We start from the raw sequence: 16,115 nt of genomic DNA on the forward strand, positions 1-16,115 counted from the left end.
AGCACTTTGACACACATTATTTCATTTCAGTCTTCCAACAATCCTATGAGGTAAGGCAAGAATTACCATTTTATTTCATGGATAAGGAAAGAGACTTGGATAAGTTAGGTAACTGGTACAAAGTTCACTGCTAGAAAGGAGGTGAACAAAGACCAGAACGCACATGTCCTGACTCCATGTCCAAGTAACATTCCACCACACCACACAAATGAAAGCCTTTCTAAAAATCACTGAACTTAAAAACTATACTTTTCCTACTTAATCAAACCCTTTGTAAATGTAAGAATTAAGATTCTAAAGCAAATGCAAACAGTAAAAAGGGTAGTCTAAACCCCCTCCTATCTATATAAACATATTATGAAAAACAAATACAGTTGATCCTTCAACAACTTGGGTTTGAACTGCACAGGTCCACTTATATGCAGATTTTTTTTCAATAGAGTACTATAAATGTATTCTCTTTTCCTTATGATTTTCCTAACAACTTTTCTCTAACTTACTTTATTGTAAGAATACAGTATATAAAGCATATAACATACAAAATATGTATTGACTGTTTATGCTGTTGGTAAAGCTTCCCATCAAGAGCAGCCTAGTTGTAGTTAAGTCTTGGGACAGTCAAAAGCTATACACAAATTTTCAACTGCAATGGCACCCCTTACCCCCACAGAGTTCAAGGGTCAACTGTATAAGGCTCAAGAGCAGTTCAAATACTACAGTAAAAAGAGCCTGAAGTTAAAATAAATCTATTATATTCACCCTACCACACCACACACAACCAACTCTGCATAATGCATACTAGCAAAGAATAGGTGAGGTTAGCTAGATATTACTTACTATAATGACTTGAAAAAAATTGTCTAAAAACCTTCACTTTTCCTAGTCTTAACCTTCTCTGGTTAAGGTTAACCTTAACCTTAAACATCCTCTGGTCAAATTAAAATATGTTGGATGTAACCTCTAGATTTCAAATGCATAGTAGCATCCAAATGTTACAGAAGACTTTGCTCCAGTCTAGTCTAGGAGTCTCCACAGTAGAGTGACAATCCACTGAAATATGGGAATTATTAGAGCACTGTGCCCATTTTTTTCAACCTAAAAATAAGATTTCCTTTTCACTAAATAATGTACTATATGAACTGACACTACCACCCTGACATAAACTCAAAAATACACATATAATTGGAAATTGGGGGTAGGCTCAAAAGTTTTTCACAGAAGGGATTCCTATTCAAGAAAATCTGGAGATCACTGCTACAAACAGAGAAGTAGGTAAGTCGTAGAAGACAAGTTGACTCTCGACTGCATCAAATAATCGATTCTATTTAAGGTGTTCAATATCCTACAGTACATACATACACAAAAATAACAATTTTTCATCTGCAACTGCATAATCTATGCTGATAGAAATATAACTTACCTCATCCTGGACTCCACTGGTAGTAGTCAGCTTGCTCCCATCAGTAATTGTAATAATTATTGCTGGCTCCAAGAAAAAAGGGTTTCGTCCCTAAAGTCAAAAAACACATCAATCATATTAAGGGCTAGACATCAGCTCAATTTTTGAGTAAAAAGTCAATTCTTAGAACACTGTATATAAATCCACCTTTCTTGTCAAGTTCTATGCATTGTATATACTTTTGTACATTAAAAAAAGGCTCCGAAAGAAACATATACTAAACAGAAGTCAACGTTAAAGGAATGGGGTTAGGTAGAGGAAAAGATTTTTTACTTCTTTCTACATTTTTGTATTGTTTTAATTTTTATGGTGAGCATTTATATTTATGTAACTAGCTAAAAGTACTCAATTTTTTATAGGGAACCTACAGTTCAATTCATATTGAGATATTAAAAATTAAAATAGACAATATTTTTCTGAGAAGCTTCTTAGAGAGAAAGGCAAAATAGTAGGAGAACATTACAAGGAAATATAATTTATGCTTGTAATCAAAGTGTCTAACCAAGTGACTGGATATATGGATGGAAGAGCTCTAAAATCCAATCCATGGGAACACTAGGGCTACTCTAAGCTTAGCAAAAATTAATGAGAGTCCAATTTGAAAAATTAAAAAGGATGGTTACTTAAACTGCTTGGCAAGAGAAGGTACAAAAACAACAGAAGGAAAAGGCAATGGAAGACAGTGGCACAAAACTCACTGCTCAATACACAGGGTGAAATAACTTCAATAACTTCCATTCAAATCTCTGGCTAAGTTACTCTGAGTACTACAGTCAATTCTAGGGGATGCATTTTGTGAGAGTATTAGATAAACATAAGCTTATCTTTTACGTATAAATGGCTCTCACTTAAGATATTAAGCGCATTCTTTAAGCACATTTAAGACAAAATTATGACCAAAGGATAAAAGTTCAAGAGGGCAAACCTTGTGTTTGAAATCAAAGGTATCAAACTCTCTGCTACTAACACTGTTCAAGAAAGGACAGAATGAAGTTTTGCTGAATATGTCGCAGAACAGCATATGACAAATTTTAATGTGCATATGGATCACTTGGAAATCTTGTTAAAATGCAGGTTCTAATTCAGCGAGTCTGGGATGAAGACTAAGGTTCCACATTTCTAACAAGGTTGTAGTCTAGGAGATGCTAACGTCTATAGACCCTATCTGAAATAGCAAGGATGTGGAAGGGTTATATACATGTAATACTCTATGGTTCAGTAAACTTCCCTTACATTTATATAACTCTCCATCACTAGCATATTACAGCACATACTTTGTTAAATGCATTTACAAACAGTTTTCACATATACAAACTGTGATTACAACTAATTTTCATAAAGTGGGAGCGGAGATTTGGTAGTTGAAAACTTCTTGATCAAGTTACACAACTTGTAGGTAGCATATACATTTTTCAAACTGGTGTCCAGGAGATAACCATCCCAGATGGAGAAAACATCCTCTGGTCAAATTAAAGTATGTTGGATGTAACCTCTAGATTTCAAATGCATAGTAGCATCCAAATGTTACAGAAGACTTGCAGGGGGAAAAAAAACCATGAATTTACTTTTCCTCCTTCTCTACAACATTCACGGTAAATGGAACATATTTTTGAAACATTATACTGTCATATCATGCATCTCCAACATAGTAATAAATTCTATGCAGGTCTTCTCATGGACCTAGAGATATGCAATGTTCATTCTAACCTCTGAGTTTCGAGCGGCTCCCTCAAATAAAATGTCTTTTCTTTTCGCTGCCCACAGCCCATCCAATTCCTAATCATTCTTCAAGACCAAATTAAAGTCCTCATCTTTTTCCATGAAGCCTTCCCTGATTAGCCTGCCCTTAAAAAATTAGTTCTTCCTCATCAAATTCTAATAGTGGCAACTTTCAGACTCAATAAAAATACAGATACAGTAGAATATTTCTTCAAATAAAGTTGGATTTGGAGTGGTTTCATGGAGTGCATTTTGAATACTACTCCCAAAGCATTTATCCTCTCCAAATTATTTTTAACTTAATACATAACACCTTGCACAACAATGTGAATATACTCAACACTACTGAATACACTCAAAAATGGTTAAGATGGTAAACTGTCATGTGTTTTTACTACGGTTCTTTAAAAATACACCATCTTGTATTGTTTGCTATGGTTTCAGGTGTTTGAATCAACTGAAGGCAAGGATCATGTTATGTTTCTTCCTCAGCACTGAGCACAAAATACCTGAGCATTGGGCACTTAAATACTCCCTGATTCACCAACTGTAGTTTAATACAAAACTACCCAAGTTCATGGAACCATTTAGAATTACTCAAACTTCAACAAGCTTTGAAAGAAATATAGATGTGTTACCTTTACCTCAATACAAATACCTTCTCTAACTTATGAATTTGCTAGGATACAAGGATACACTACCTGCCTTCTATATCTGTCTTGCCATCTGCTAATCATTTATTCATGTTTGTCATTCAAATATTTACTGAGTGGCTACCATATATCAGGCACTGGGTTAGGTGCTTGATACATAATCACCAACCTCACAAATAATAAATACATTTAACAAAAACTTTCTTCTGGTCTCTACAAATTCCACTGCAGATCAAAAATTGGCAAAGGGAGATAAAAAAGACCAAGATGTTCTCATATCTTCAGTATTACTGTATCTTGCTTCCACCCTTAAGCTAAAACTACTCTGTATAACTTGCTGCCTTTCAAAAAACAAATCAGTAAATCTCTTAAAGCCACCACAACATGAACCAAATACTTGCAACAGTGTTTCTGTATCACCTGTACATTTTTTTTTAAAGGTTTTATTTATCCGACAGTGAGAGACACAGCAAGAGAGGGAACACAAGTAGGAGGAGTGGGAGAGGGAGAAGCAGGCTTCCCGCGGAGCAGGGAGCCCGATGCGGGGCTTGATCCCAGGACCCTGGGATCATGACCTGAGGCGAAGGCAGACATTTAACGACTGAGCCACCCAGGCGCCCCTCACCTGTACATTTTAACCTAACTAAAATTTTCTTCCATATTTCCTGAATGAAAGTGTGACATCCATCAATTCTTATTCCTATGTAAGCACATTGAGAATTATCCTCCAGAGGCCAGAAAGTTAGTCATATCTATAATCAAAGAACAATGATCTATGATGTATTAGGAACTTTATGGATGGGTGGCTTAGTAGGTTAAGAGTCTGCCTTCAGCTCAGGTCATGATCCCACGGTCCTGGGATGGAGTCCAACATCAGGGCCCCTGGTCAGCGGGGAGTCTGCTTCTCCCTCTCCCCCCACCTGCCACTTTCCCTGCTTACACGCACACACACTCTCCCTCTGTCAAATAATTTAATTTTAAAAGAAAAAAGAACTTTATGATGATGTCCATCCAAAAACTATTACTTTCTTAAGGACCGTAATATCTAAAAATCAAGTTAAAATGAATTAAAATTTAGCCAAGTCTTTGAGGTATTAAAAATAAGCTAAATTCGAACATCAAAATAAAAGTTACTTTTTCCTTGACAACAAGCTTTTAGTTGAAACTTCACTAGAGTCATACATATAATACTTTCCACAAAGGCTAGGCCTGAAATTACTAGAATAATCAGGTACTTGATAATAACAATAAAGCAGTTGTATTATCTCATTTAACTCTAAAAACTTGGTGAGGTAAAATATTCACTGACATTAAATAGTATAATCCAAAGTCACCCAGCTGGTAACTGGCACAGCCAAAACCTTATTCCAACTCTAAATATCATCATCTGAAAGTCCTGTTGGTAGCAACTAAATTCTCTTGGATACAGTTCTACACCAACCTGGACTGTGCCATATTCACACAACAATGAATGGTGTTACAATGAGTTTGGTTTTATTTAATATATTCTATCTACAACAAAATTAACTAGAGGAGAACTACTCCTTTCCTTAGTTTCCTGTTGTTTTGTAATGTCTTACCCACCAACTTTTCTATATATAAATCAATACAACTCCCCCCAACAAAAACACTGAAGCAAAATGCAATATATATCGACATCTACTTTTGAAAACTAAATTAATTTCAGCCAACTTTCAATAAGCATATATACGAAACCAAGATAAAACAACATTAAGTTCTTTAATGGCTTTAAATTTTGGAAAAATCAGAGAGATCAAAGGTAGAGAAAAGTAAAGAAAAATATGACCATCCTCATTCCACCTATTTATTTAACCCTAACATGCCTAAGATCCCTTCCTCTCTGACATGAGTTTAGTCAAGAATCACACTAAGAAAAGCAATAGGAGTATGTTAATTAAAAAAAAAAATCACACTAAGAAAAGCAATAGGATTAGTCATGATAAAAATTAGAATAATGACTTAATGAGTGTATATACAAAAGGGCATTTTTTATTTCTTCAGGAACAAATTATTCCTACCTCTATATATAAATGTTAGAATTAATAATTTAAGCGTAAATTTTTAAATCACCTGCAGAAAATGATCCGATGATGTTGCTCCAACAAAGTTTTCTCCTCCCCTGCCTTTGGTACAAGTGCACTTATTCTTGGCAGAAGCACAAGAAATAATTGACATCTTTCTCTCACAACAATTTTACCCAAGAAATTAAAACACATTTCTGGTTGTCTACCAGTATCACAAAATTTTTTCATGTTTTATAAAGAATAATTAACATTTCAAAGGTCTAAAAGTTGTGATTTAATCATTGCAATATAATGCCCCTAGCCATTTGGTGCCAAGTCAACATAGTTTAATAATTCCCAAATCTTTATATTTTAAGAATAAATACGGTACATTTTTATTCTTAGCAAGGATGTTTATAAAGTCGTTCAATTTGGGGATGACTGTCCATATTAGAATATCCCTCAAAATTCACCTTGATCATAAAGTTATAAACAGCCTCTATCTTAGTTATAAAATCTCTCCACAAAATAATATTAAGCTCTGCTATGACAAAGGCAACCAGTAGAGGGACTAAAAGTTTACTTTTGTCATTAGCAGAATTAAAATCACATGGTTCTCTCAGAGCTGTGGCTCTTTGGCAAAAAGAAATCTAAACATGTCCCTTGAGAATATAGCACAAGGTATAATATTCTACCTCTAGAGCTATTTATTAATGGAAATCTTGTCATTTAGAAAACTGATTTATAAAAAAAGAAAGAAAAGAAAATTGACTTTAATGCTGGCCAAAAATTTTTTCTCAAGTAAAATTTTTGCTAAAGATAAAATAAAGCAAAAATGTTGTTCTCTCAATAATTTAATATTATCATGGTATTAAACAAAACAATTAAGGTATAAAAATCTCAATAGGGAAATTTAAAGAATTAAAGTAAGTAGATCTTATCTGCTAGCATCTATTTCATTTTTGCAAAAAAAAAGTTTTTGAAAATTTTTAAATTTTCCAAAAAGTTTTGAAAATATAAAAGGCTAATTTTCCCCCAAATACAAACTAACCTGGTTCTCAGAATCAGTATTTTTACTTTTACCCAATTAATTTAAAATGTAGTAGGGGGAGAGGTACAGGAATTTTACTGTACCCTTAAACGGGTCTTAACTATTATCTTCTGAAGCAAAAGCAAGGCATCCCTGAGCATTCAGTAATACCTTCTGTGGCTACCTCTGCTGTAGTACCAACAGGCTCATTTTCTTTCAGTGCCATCATGTTACCCGTCCTTAGAACACCCTCATAAGGATAGCCAAGCGCCTGTCAAAGCTACTTTTCCCATGGGCTAAAGGGAAAATGTGCACCCACGGTCAGCCCTCCAGCTCTCCTGTGTTGGGATCTTCAGCTAACCGACAGCTACTCTTGCCTAGTTATTTTGCCATATTCCAGGAAATGTACAGCCAAAAGAAATCAACAAAAGTGATGTTAAGATGTATAACATCTTAAACAACTAGGCTAAAAGTTATCACCTAACAAGAAAATAAAAAACTTCCAGAAATAGCCTGTGCTTTTTTACAACCTAAAACTTCCTTTCAAGTTAAGTAACATCAAAAACAAGCAAATATGTTAAAAGAAGGAAAGAGTTCCCTGGAGAAATAAGTACTACATTAGTAAAGGTTCTCATGCATACACTGGACAAGGACTAACTAGGGCTGCTTTTAAAAATTTTTGTAATGATGCTTAAGTTGCTAAACTAGATCTTTAGGTCTCCTATTTACATCTTTGCAAAATCTACATAAAAAAAAACATGAAGCTGGAATCATCTATCCTATTTTCCTCTATTACCATATTTAATAAAGAGGTAACAATGCATGTACCTCTAAAATACGACAAACCACTTCATTTTCATTTAGAAATTTTGACACTCTCTATATAATGTCAAAATTCAGATTCTATAGAGAAAACAGAAAATATAGAAACATTAAGGATAATATTTACCTACTTTAAGCTTCTTTCTAAAAGAAAAGTAGCTTAGGATGCAATTCACATCCAAAAACTTCTTAGTCATAATACTGATAATAAACACAATTACAACTATATACAACTGAGAAGCTTTTAATACATACTTCATAACACAAGTCAACTGGTCTAAATTACATTTAGTTCAGTACTGCTCAACTTCAGACAACTGCATACCACAACCAGAATTTTTTCAATATCTGCTTATTACCTGTACTAATATTTATATACTTATTATTTTTCCTTAAGTCAGTTCCATTTTTTATTTTTGCCTCAAACTATAGCAATAAGATTTATGAAATCATAGTTTTGATGTGCTAATTATATCTTCTATTCAATAATTCATTAATATGATATAGCTTTTTTTAAAAGGTTCATTACAGGGATGAATACACAACTGGTTAAACATTCCAAACAAAATATAATAATTATTTAAGTCAATAAAGGCCTGACAGGCTTACATTTAAATCAATATTCCAAGACCAGAATTGTAATTTTATGTTTGTTTTAGAATTCATTAAGATTATTACATAAAATGGCATGAGTCTTTTGATGAAAAAAGTCTAAAATATTCATCTTAGGAAATTAGTGCTTGTAAAATACTATTTTTGGATACATAGGAAAGATCTCTGAAAGATACATAACAAACTGATTAACCATGGCTGCCTCTGAAGAATGGAAGTAAGCAACTGTATAACTAACTTTCTTTAATACTTGAACTTTTTAACCATGTGCATTTATTACATACTCAAAACAAGTACTCTTCAAAATTAAAATGTGCTTAGTATCCAAAAATAAAACTTTAAAAATCTGCTAGTATATAAAAACCTACAATTTTAGAATATATTAAGGTCTAGAACTATAGAAAAACATGTTAAAATTCCACATTAAAAGATATATATTTTTTAGTTTCAAGTAATTCCATTATACAATTGTCTACCAATACAGTTCCTTTACCTAACCATGTAATTCCTTATGTTAAAAATATTAACAGCATTAAAAACAGATGAAATAAGACTTAAGCAAAAGTGGCGGGGGGGGGGGGCCTGGGTGGCTCAGTCGTTAAGCGTCTGCCTTCAGCTCAGGTCATGATCCCAGGGTCCTTGGATCAAGCCCACATCAGGCCTCCTGCATCAGGCTCCCTGATCCAGGGGAAGTCTGCTTCTCCCTCCCCCACTCCCCCTGCTTGTGTTCCCTCTCTCGCTGTGTCTCTCTGTCAAATAAATAAAATCTTAAAAAAAAAAGTAGAGGGGAATTCCATATATTTATTTTAATAAAATGACTAAGGAGCAATATCCTGGAATTTGATTTAATTAATAAACCAAACAGTAACCATATAAGAAATACTGTAAGAACTGAAGAATAGCATGACTTTATGAATATAATTAATGTTAAGGAAACTCAATAACATAAAGGGCTAAGAATTACTGCATCAAAAGTAATATAAATTCAATATATTTGAAGTATTAAATATTTAATAATTTCACAGAATTTGAGTTTTACATTTGAACAGGAGTCTAAAGTTTGAATAAGAGTATCCTAACAAATAAATAATTGGTTTTGGCAATATTTTAAAAAGTAATAGAGGTAGTGTTTATACTGGCATAAACAAAGTAATGAGAATATATCAGAAATATAATTTACTTAAGAAATACTAACATTCAGGATAAAGAACCTAACATACCCATAGGAAATAGACTGGGTAATGACAATTTGGGGAAAAATTATTCCAGCAAAGCATGTAATAGCAAACATGTTGCAAACAAGGCAGAAAAAGTAAAAAAAAAAAAAAAAAGCCAGGATTCAAAGACAGATGAAGTTATACAACAATAATACTGAAAATTAATTTGACCTCATTAAACACACAGATCTACCTATACCATTTAGACTAATCATCTCCTTGGGGTGTTGATTACCACCAAATCTATAGATATTACCTTTGGTCTGGTTAAATCATATCTTTAACCATTAGGGCTACTTCCTTCTAAACATCTACATATATGGTCTCAAAAGAATCATTCACACACACAATAGCCCTTCTACAAACAGGATGGACTTCAACCATAGTGTTCTACATTAGTATCTTCACAACTACAATTGAAAATGAAGAGGAACAGCCTAATAAATGTTTCATGTCAGCAAAGTTAGCAATAAAGCATTAAATTTAATAAAGGGAAAAAAATCGTGATAAGCACTTGGAAAAACTGACAGTCTATTTTTTCCCATGTGCTATAGCTGAAGGCCAACTTGAAAATAATTTAATTGGATAAATCATAATTCAAGATTAGTTTTAAGGGGTCCTGCTTTGTAAAATATATGATTTTTCATTTTCTAGGAAAGGTAACCCAATTTCAAAAGGTTTTTTAGAAGGAAACATTAAAATTTCTCCAAATCCATTACATAGGTATTTGTACTTGAGTAAAACAGTTTCTAGAAATCCATTCTTCCTAGACTGTGACAAATATTTATTGATGCTTGTGCTGAGTCCCTTCCTAAGTGTTTAAACAGGTTTTAAATTTTCAAAATAAATGACATTTTTAGGAAACAAAAAACTAACCCATAATATTTGGGCTTCCTGCCAAAAAGTTTTTTATAAGCCCTTCTACTATACATACAAAACCACCAAGGTTTTATCTGAATAATGAATCTCATAAAAAAGCAGATGTCATATATGGATGACCGGACAGTTGTTACATATTTTTGATAACTGCTATAAGCTCACTAAAATGGAAGCTCTAAGAATAACTCTTTTTTTATTACATTAAAGATTTACATTGAGTATAATGTTATTTGGGATTAGACATCGTCCATTCTGGATTAACAATAAAATTTATATACAAAGACCTTTTACTCTTTCTATTACCTGACTTAGGCCCAATTTTCTGGATGCAATCTCGATTTTTCTTTCTAACTTACTGCTTTGAGAAATGGACTGACAATTAAAACTGTACAACAAAAATTCAAAATTTTACATTAGTTGTTACCTGCTGAAGTATATAAATGACCAGGAACTATCACAACTCAGGCATTATCAGAGGCCACAAAGACATCATTTTGGATAATCCAAAAGTACTGTATAGCCTATCATCGGCTTGCAGATGGAGCCTTTGTAACAACACTCACTGAGGTTTGCAGTCTAACCTCTCACAGAACACTGCATACTCAAACATCTTCAATTCCTGTGATTAAAAATAATCTGTTTTTTTATAATAATATAATAATTTATTTCAGAGTAATTTGTTGGGATACTTCTGGCGTTCAAACTCCAAAATAACCAGAAGACTTTGTTGATGTTTCCTAATATCTAATTAGGTTCACTAGCTTTAAGACAAAGGGAAAGTTTTCCTTTAACATGCCAGCATCAACGTTGCCATTTACTAGTTACAAAGTGCATTACTAATAGCTAACGCTACAATTTCTTTTTCTCACATATTCAAAACTATTTTCATTTCTGTAGTAGTTTTTTAGATGATATATTCCTTCCAAGAACCTTTACCATGAGTCCGTCAGCTTATCTAGGCAAAACTAATGGGTGGAAAATGTTAAAATGTCATACACTTTTAAGGCACAGATTAATAAAGCAAGAGTGTGTAGGAACTAGAATAAATCTTGGTAAGATATCACTAGGCTGATATAAATTTGTCCTACAGTTACAACTACTCCTTTTTTTTTTTTAGATTTTTTATTTATTCATTTGCGAGAGAGACGGAGAGAGAACAAGCAGGGGGAGAGGCAGAGGGAGAGGAGAAGCAGACTCCCCGCCAAGCAAGGAGCCTGATGAGGGACTCAATCCCAGGACCCTGGGATCATGACCCGAGCCGAAGGCAGACGCCCAACCATCCGAGCCACCCAGGCGCTCACAACTAATCCTCTTAATTATAAGATTCTTAAGTTAAAATATTTTTTTATGTGCAACTATCTCTCACTATACCAATAATCAAATTTCAAATTGCATATGCTCTAAAAAAGAACTATTATCACATAAAAATAATCCTTTCTAGGCTTTTCCTGTTTCTCCCACATAAACCTACATTATAAATAATAAATTCAATCATAAATTTCACATTTGACCTTTCTTCTGCACAAGAACATCCTCCTCCAACCTCTATCCCAACTATCACCAACTTAAACTCTAAAATATACAAAGCCCTAGAAATGGACTCATCTAAATTTCCTCAAAGATTAAAACCTTCTTGCTTTGAAAATTAAAACATGTCTGGTTTATTAAATTATTCATGTTACCAAACTGGTTTTGAACAAGAAACAAGAGATTTTGGGGGACCCTGGGTGGTGCAGTTGGTTAAGCGTCCAACTCTTGGTTTCAGCTCAGGTCCTGATCTCAGGGTCATGAGATTGAGCCCCACATCAGCTTGGAGTCTGCTGGAGAGTCTCTCCCTCTCTCTGCCCCTCCCACTCATGCTCTCCCTCCAAATAAATAAGTCTTTAAAAAGAAAGAAAGAAAAAGAGATTTTGGAGAAAAGACTTTAAAACCAAGGGAAAATATTTTTGGAGCCATCTATGGAGCTCAATTCAAAGTCAAAACCATTATGTTTCTTAAGGCACAAAATTTTACTTTCGTTAGAACTACTCGATAGCTAATTCTAACTTATGTTGGATATATGTCGGGTTGCAGAACTTTCCTCAAAGGTTTCAAATTAGAAAGTTTTTATCCTGTTAAGTGTTTAACATAACATTGGGATGACAATAATCATCATCATCTGAGTTTCTACCATGAGCCAAACACATTTTGCTAGATGATTAACAAATATTTCTGGTTCTTATAAAAATTCTCAAGATTGATGTTATCACCATTTTGTGGATAAGAAATCTGAAGCTCAGTGAGGTTAAGGGGACTTGTCAATACAACCTAAGCTAGGGCGCCTGGGTGGCTCAGTTGGTTAAGCGACCGCCTCCAGCTCAGGTCATGATCCTGGAGTCCTAGGACTGAGTCCTGCATCAGGCTCCCTGCTCAGGAGGGAGTCTGCTTCTCTCTCTGACCCTCCCCCCCCAATCATGCTCTCATTCTCTCTCAAAAAAATAAATAAAATCCTAAAAAAAAAAAAAAATATATATATATATATATATAAAACCTAAGCTAGTAAGTAGCAGAGCCAGGCACAGCCAGTTCTAATGAAGTGGTTCTTTCCGTTATCACCACACTGCTTGTCCTGAAAATAGCTAGATAAAATACTCTTATGTGGCCACAATTCCAATTTTTAAAATTCAAAAAAAAGGAATTTCACAAAAATGGTAATAGGTGTTATAATAAACTACGTTGTGTATCACTTAATCTTCACCATAATCCCGCAGCATAGATCCTTTCATCTCATTTTCCTCATGGCAAAACTGAGGCAGAGAGGTTACATGGAAATCATGGGTAGAGAGGGAACTGATAGAACCAAACCATTTTCTGAATCTTGAAACACAAGGCTTAGAGGTTTTCAAAATTATGTTACATCAAAGGAAACATGATGGTTAACTAATTACAAATCTTACAAACCAGATAAAAAATTATATTGTAAGGCTCATACTAGCTGGCATACTACACTAGAAAAGCCAACTAATCAACTGACTAGGTTAATAACTCTGTATGAACCCACTGTATCAGAAACTTAATAAACTATGAAATACAAAATCAAGAAGTACCATTAAATATATACATATATTAGTATTTAGGCCTTAAAATAACAGTGGTGTAAAATCTTGTCAACTATCCCCCACATTCATATTCTTACTTTTTTCCAAACAAGAGTGGGAAGAAAATCCAACTGCATGTAACAGTATTTCCATACAGTGTTACAAGGCTAAACGTAACACATTGACAAAATGAATCGCCTGGTTTTCACAGAGGAATTGAAAGAAAGCATATTCCATAAGAGAAATAACAGACATACCCCACAAAAGGGATTCAGATCTACTGGTTATACTTTTAAATAAAATTTGTTCTCAAATAACATACAAGTTACTAATAAAATCTGCATAATTGTTCCATAATCAATTTCAATCTTTTAAAATACTTCATAAGTGTGAAGAAATAAAGCCTTTACTTTCTGGCCTTTACTCTCTTTATGTATAAAATGAGCCTTTACTTTCTTTATGTGTAAAATGAGGAAGATGGAGCAAGTTTCTAGCATGACTTTCAATTCTAAAGTCCCATAAAGGGTGCCTGGGTGGCTCAGTTGGTTAAGCGACTGCCTTCGGCTCAGGTCATAATCCTAGAGTCCTGGGATCGAGTCCTACATCAGGCTCCCTGCTGCTCAGCAGGGAGTCTGCTTCTCCCTCTGACCCTCTTCCCTCTCGTGCTCTCTCTCTCTACCATTCTCTCTCTCAAATAAATAAATAAAATCTTTAAGAAAAAAAATAAAGTCCCATAAAATAATAGTCACAATAAAATACATATAGAGGTCCAATGAAAACTTCTGTCAGTAGATGCAAAAGTTCAATTTTGTTCTCAAGAGTGTATATAAAAATTCACTAAGCTTCACATTTAGATTTGTGTATCTAAGTTATACCTCAATAAAGAGGCTGGGGGAAGAAGAATCAGGGAATAAAGACAAACTAAAACAGAAACAAAAAAAACTTCAGTATTTTGTTTATGGTCTGGGGACCATGCTGAAATTAAGAAAAGTAATAATAAGGCTAAACAAAACATGTAAGGACAATACTTTTTTAAAATAAAAGAAAACAGGATTGGTATATGTGGGCACTGATGAACCAAACAAAAAAAAGCCCACCAAGATGATTTTACATAGATTAAAAACTTGAGTGAAGGATTATTATTAGTTAAAAATAATTTTAAAATATTTAAGAAAATTTCAGGTTATAAAATATTGCACAATCTCTTTGGAGAAATCCATGACATAAACATGGCTAAATAATCCTTTCACTAATTCTAACCACAAATGACCTTAAATCAACTTAAAATACTTGAATAAATGTAATTCTTTCATTCAAATATTACATTTGTTCCTGGCCTTTTAATTTCCAGCTGTACATAATTTAATATATAATTATTAACATTCTCTTGCATGAAGGAAAAATAAAATTCTCTTTGAAGAAGTAAAACCTATTATTTTTTGCCTTTCATACTTATGACTTCTTTTCAATAATTTTTAATTAAGAATGCAATAATGTCCTTTGGATATTTTCTCATTTTCTTTTCAAAGATCATGACAGAGTAGTTTTTTGATACTTTAGAAAACAGAGACTTAGGTTATAAAATTATGAAGAAAAATGATAGCAAGTGTTTTAAAAGAAAATAAAATCTGGGTCTTAAAATTTTTCATTTAAACTACCACCTTTAAAGCTAATCTCAATAGGAAATAATCATATCCACTTTTACGCTACTTTGAGCTCAGTCAAATCTTATTAAAATATCCCTTGATACACCCAACAGATGTGCCCCTCAAAGGTCTCTTGCAAACAAACTTGTGTTAATCTCATCTTAAACACACTAGGGGGAGCTGCCCATTTGAAAGAATCCTAAAACGTGCTTTTTGTCCTGTGTGAAGGTTCCTTCTCTAACTTGTATTTCTGCAAAAAAATGACTTTGACTTATCTGAACCTTACATCTAGTTTTCATTTAATGCATTTTTAAAAAACACCATCCCTATACTTCGTCGTATTTACTGATTGCCATTAAGACAACTCTGGCCAAGTTACAGCATTTACTTTTCACACTGCTTCCTCAGGAAGCAATACAAAGCCCAAGGAAAAAATATATACACTTAATATGCTGTAAGATTTCAAAGCATGTAATAAAAATCCACTTTAAAAATCTCTTAATTCTTACAATTTCACATTTAAAGCTGAAAAATAATGAACTAGAGGTAAATAATCTATTGAGGGGGAAAAAGTATGCTTTGTGTCTCCTGGGCACATCACAATTTTGAAATTATATTTTAATATTCCATCCCATTTAAACCTCCAATCAATTCTAGAATAAGAGGACAATGGCTTCATTATTAGCAATCTAGAATATGAAGAAGCAGAGGCACAGAGTGGTCAAGTGACTGTCCAATGTTATATAGTAACTTAATATCAAGGTCAGGACTGGGATTTCAATTTTCACATTTCTGGCTATTGCACTTCTTTTACACAGTTAAATATAGATGGAGAAAAAACTTTTAAGCAAGTTTGTAGAGTCCTCTATCTGCCAATAAGAATTATTGGCCAATAAAAATTATTGAACATAATTTTAAGAGGTTTATAAGTTCAAGGGACTAGCCAAGGCCTTTCAATGGGGAAAGGACAGTCTCTT

General features: G+C 33.5%; 1 protein-coding gene across 1 annotated transcript in view; it reads right to left on the bottom strand.

Moving 5' to 3' along the window:
• The window catches only part of INTS6 (integrator complex subunit 6), an 87,550-nt gene that overhangs the window by 64,464 nt on the left and 6,971 nt on the right, over positions 1–16,115 (bottom strand). The window contains exon 4 of the mRNA XM_027588776.2: positions 1,421–1,510. Within this exon, the coding sequence (XP_027444577.2) occupies positions 1,421–1,510 (90 nt within the window). The remainder of the gene's footprint in view (positions 1–1,420; positions 1,511–16,115) is intronic.

This window comes from Zalophus californianus, chromosome 3 (genome assembly GCF_009762305.2).
Source record: "Zalophus californianus isolate mZalCal1 chromosome 3, mZalCal1.pri.v2, whole genome shotgun sequence".
NCBI classification, from domain to species: Eukaryota; Metazoa; Chordata; class Mammalia; order Carnivora; family Otariidae; genus Zalophus; species Zalophus californianus.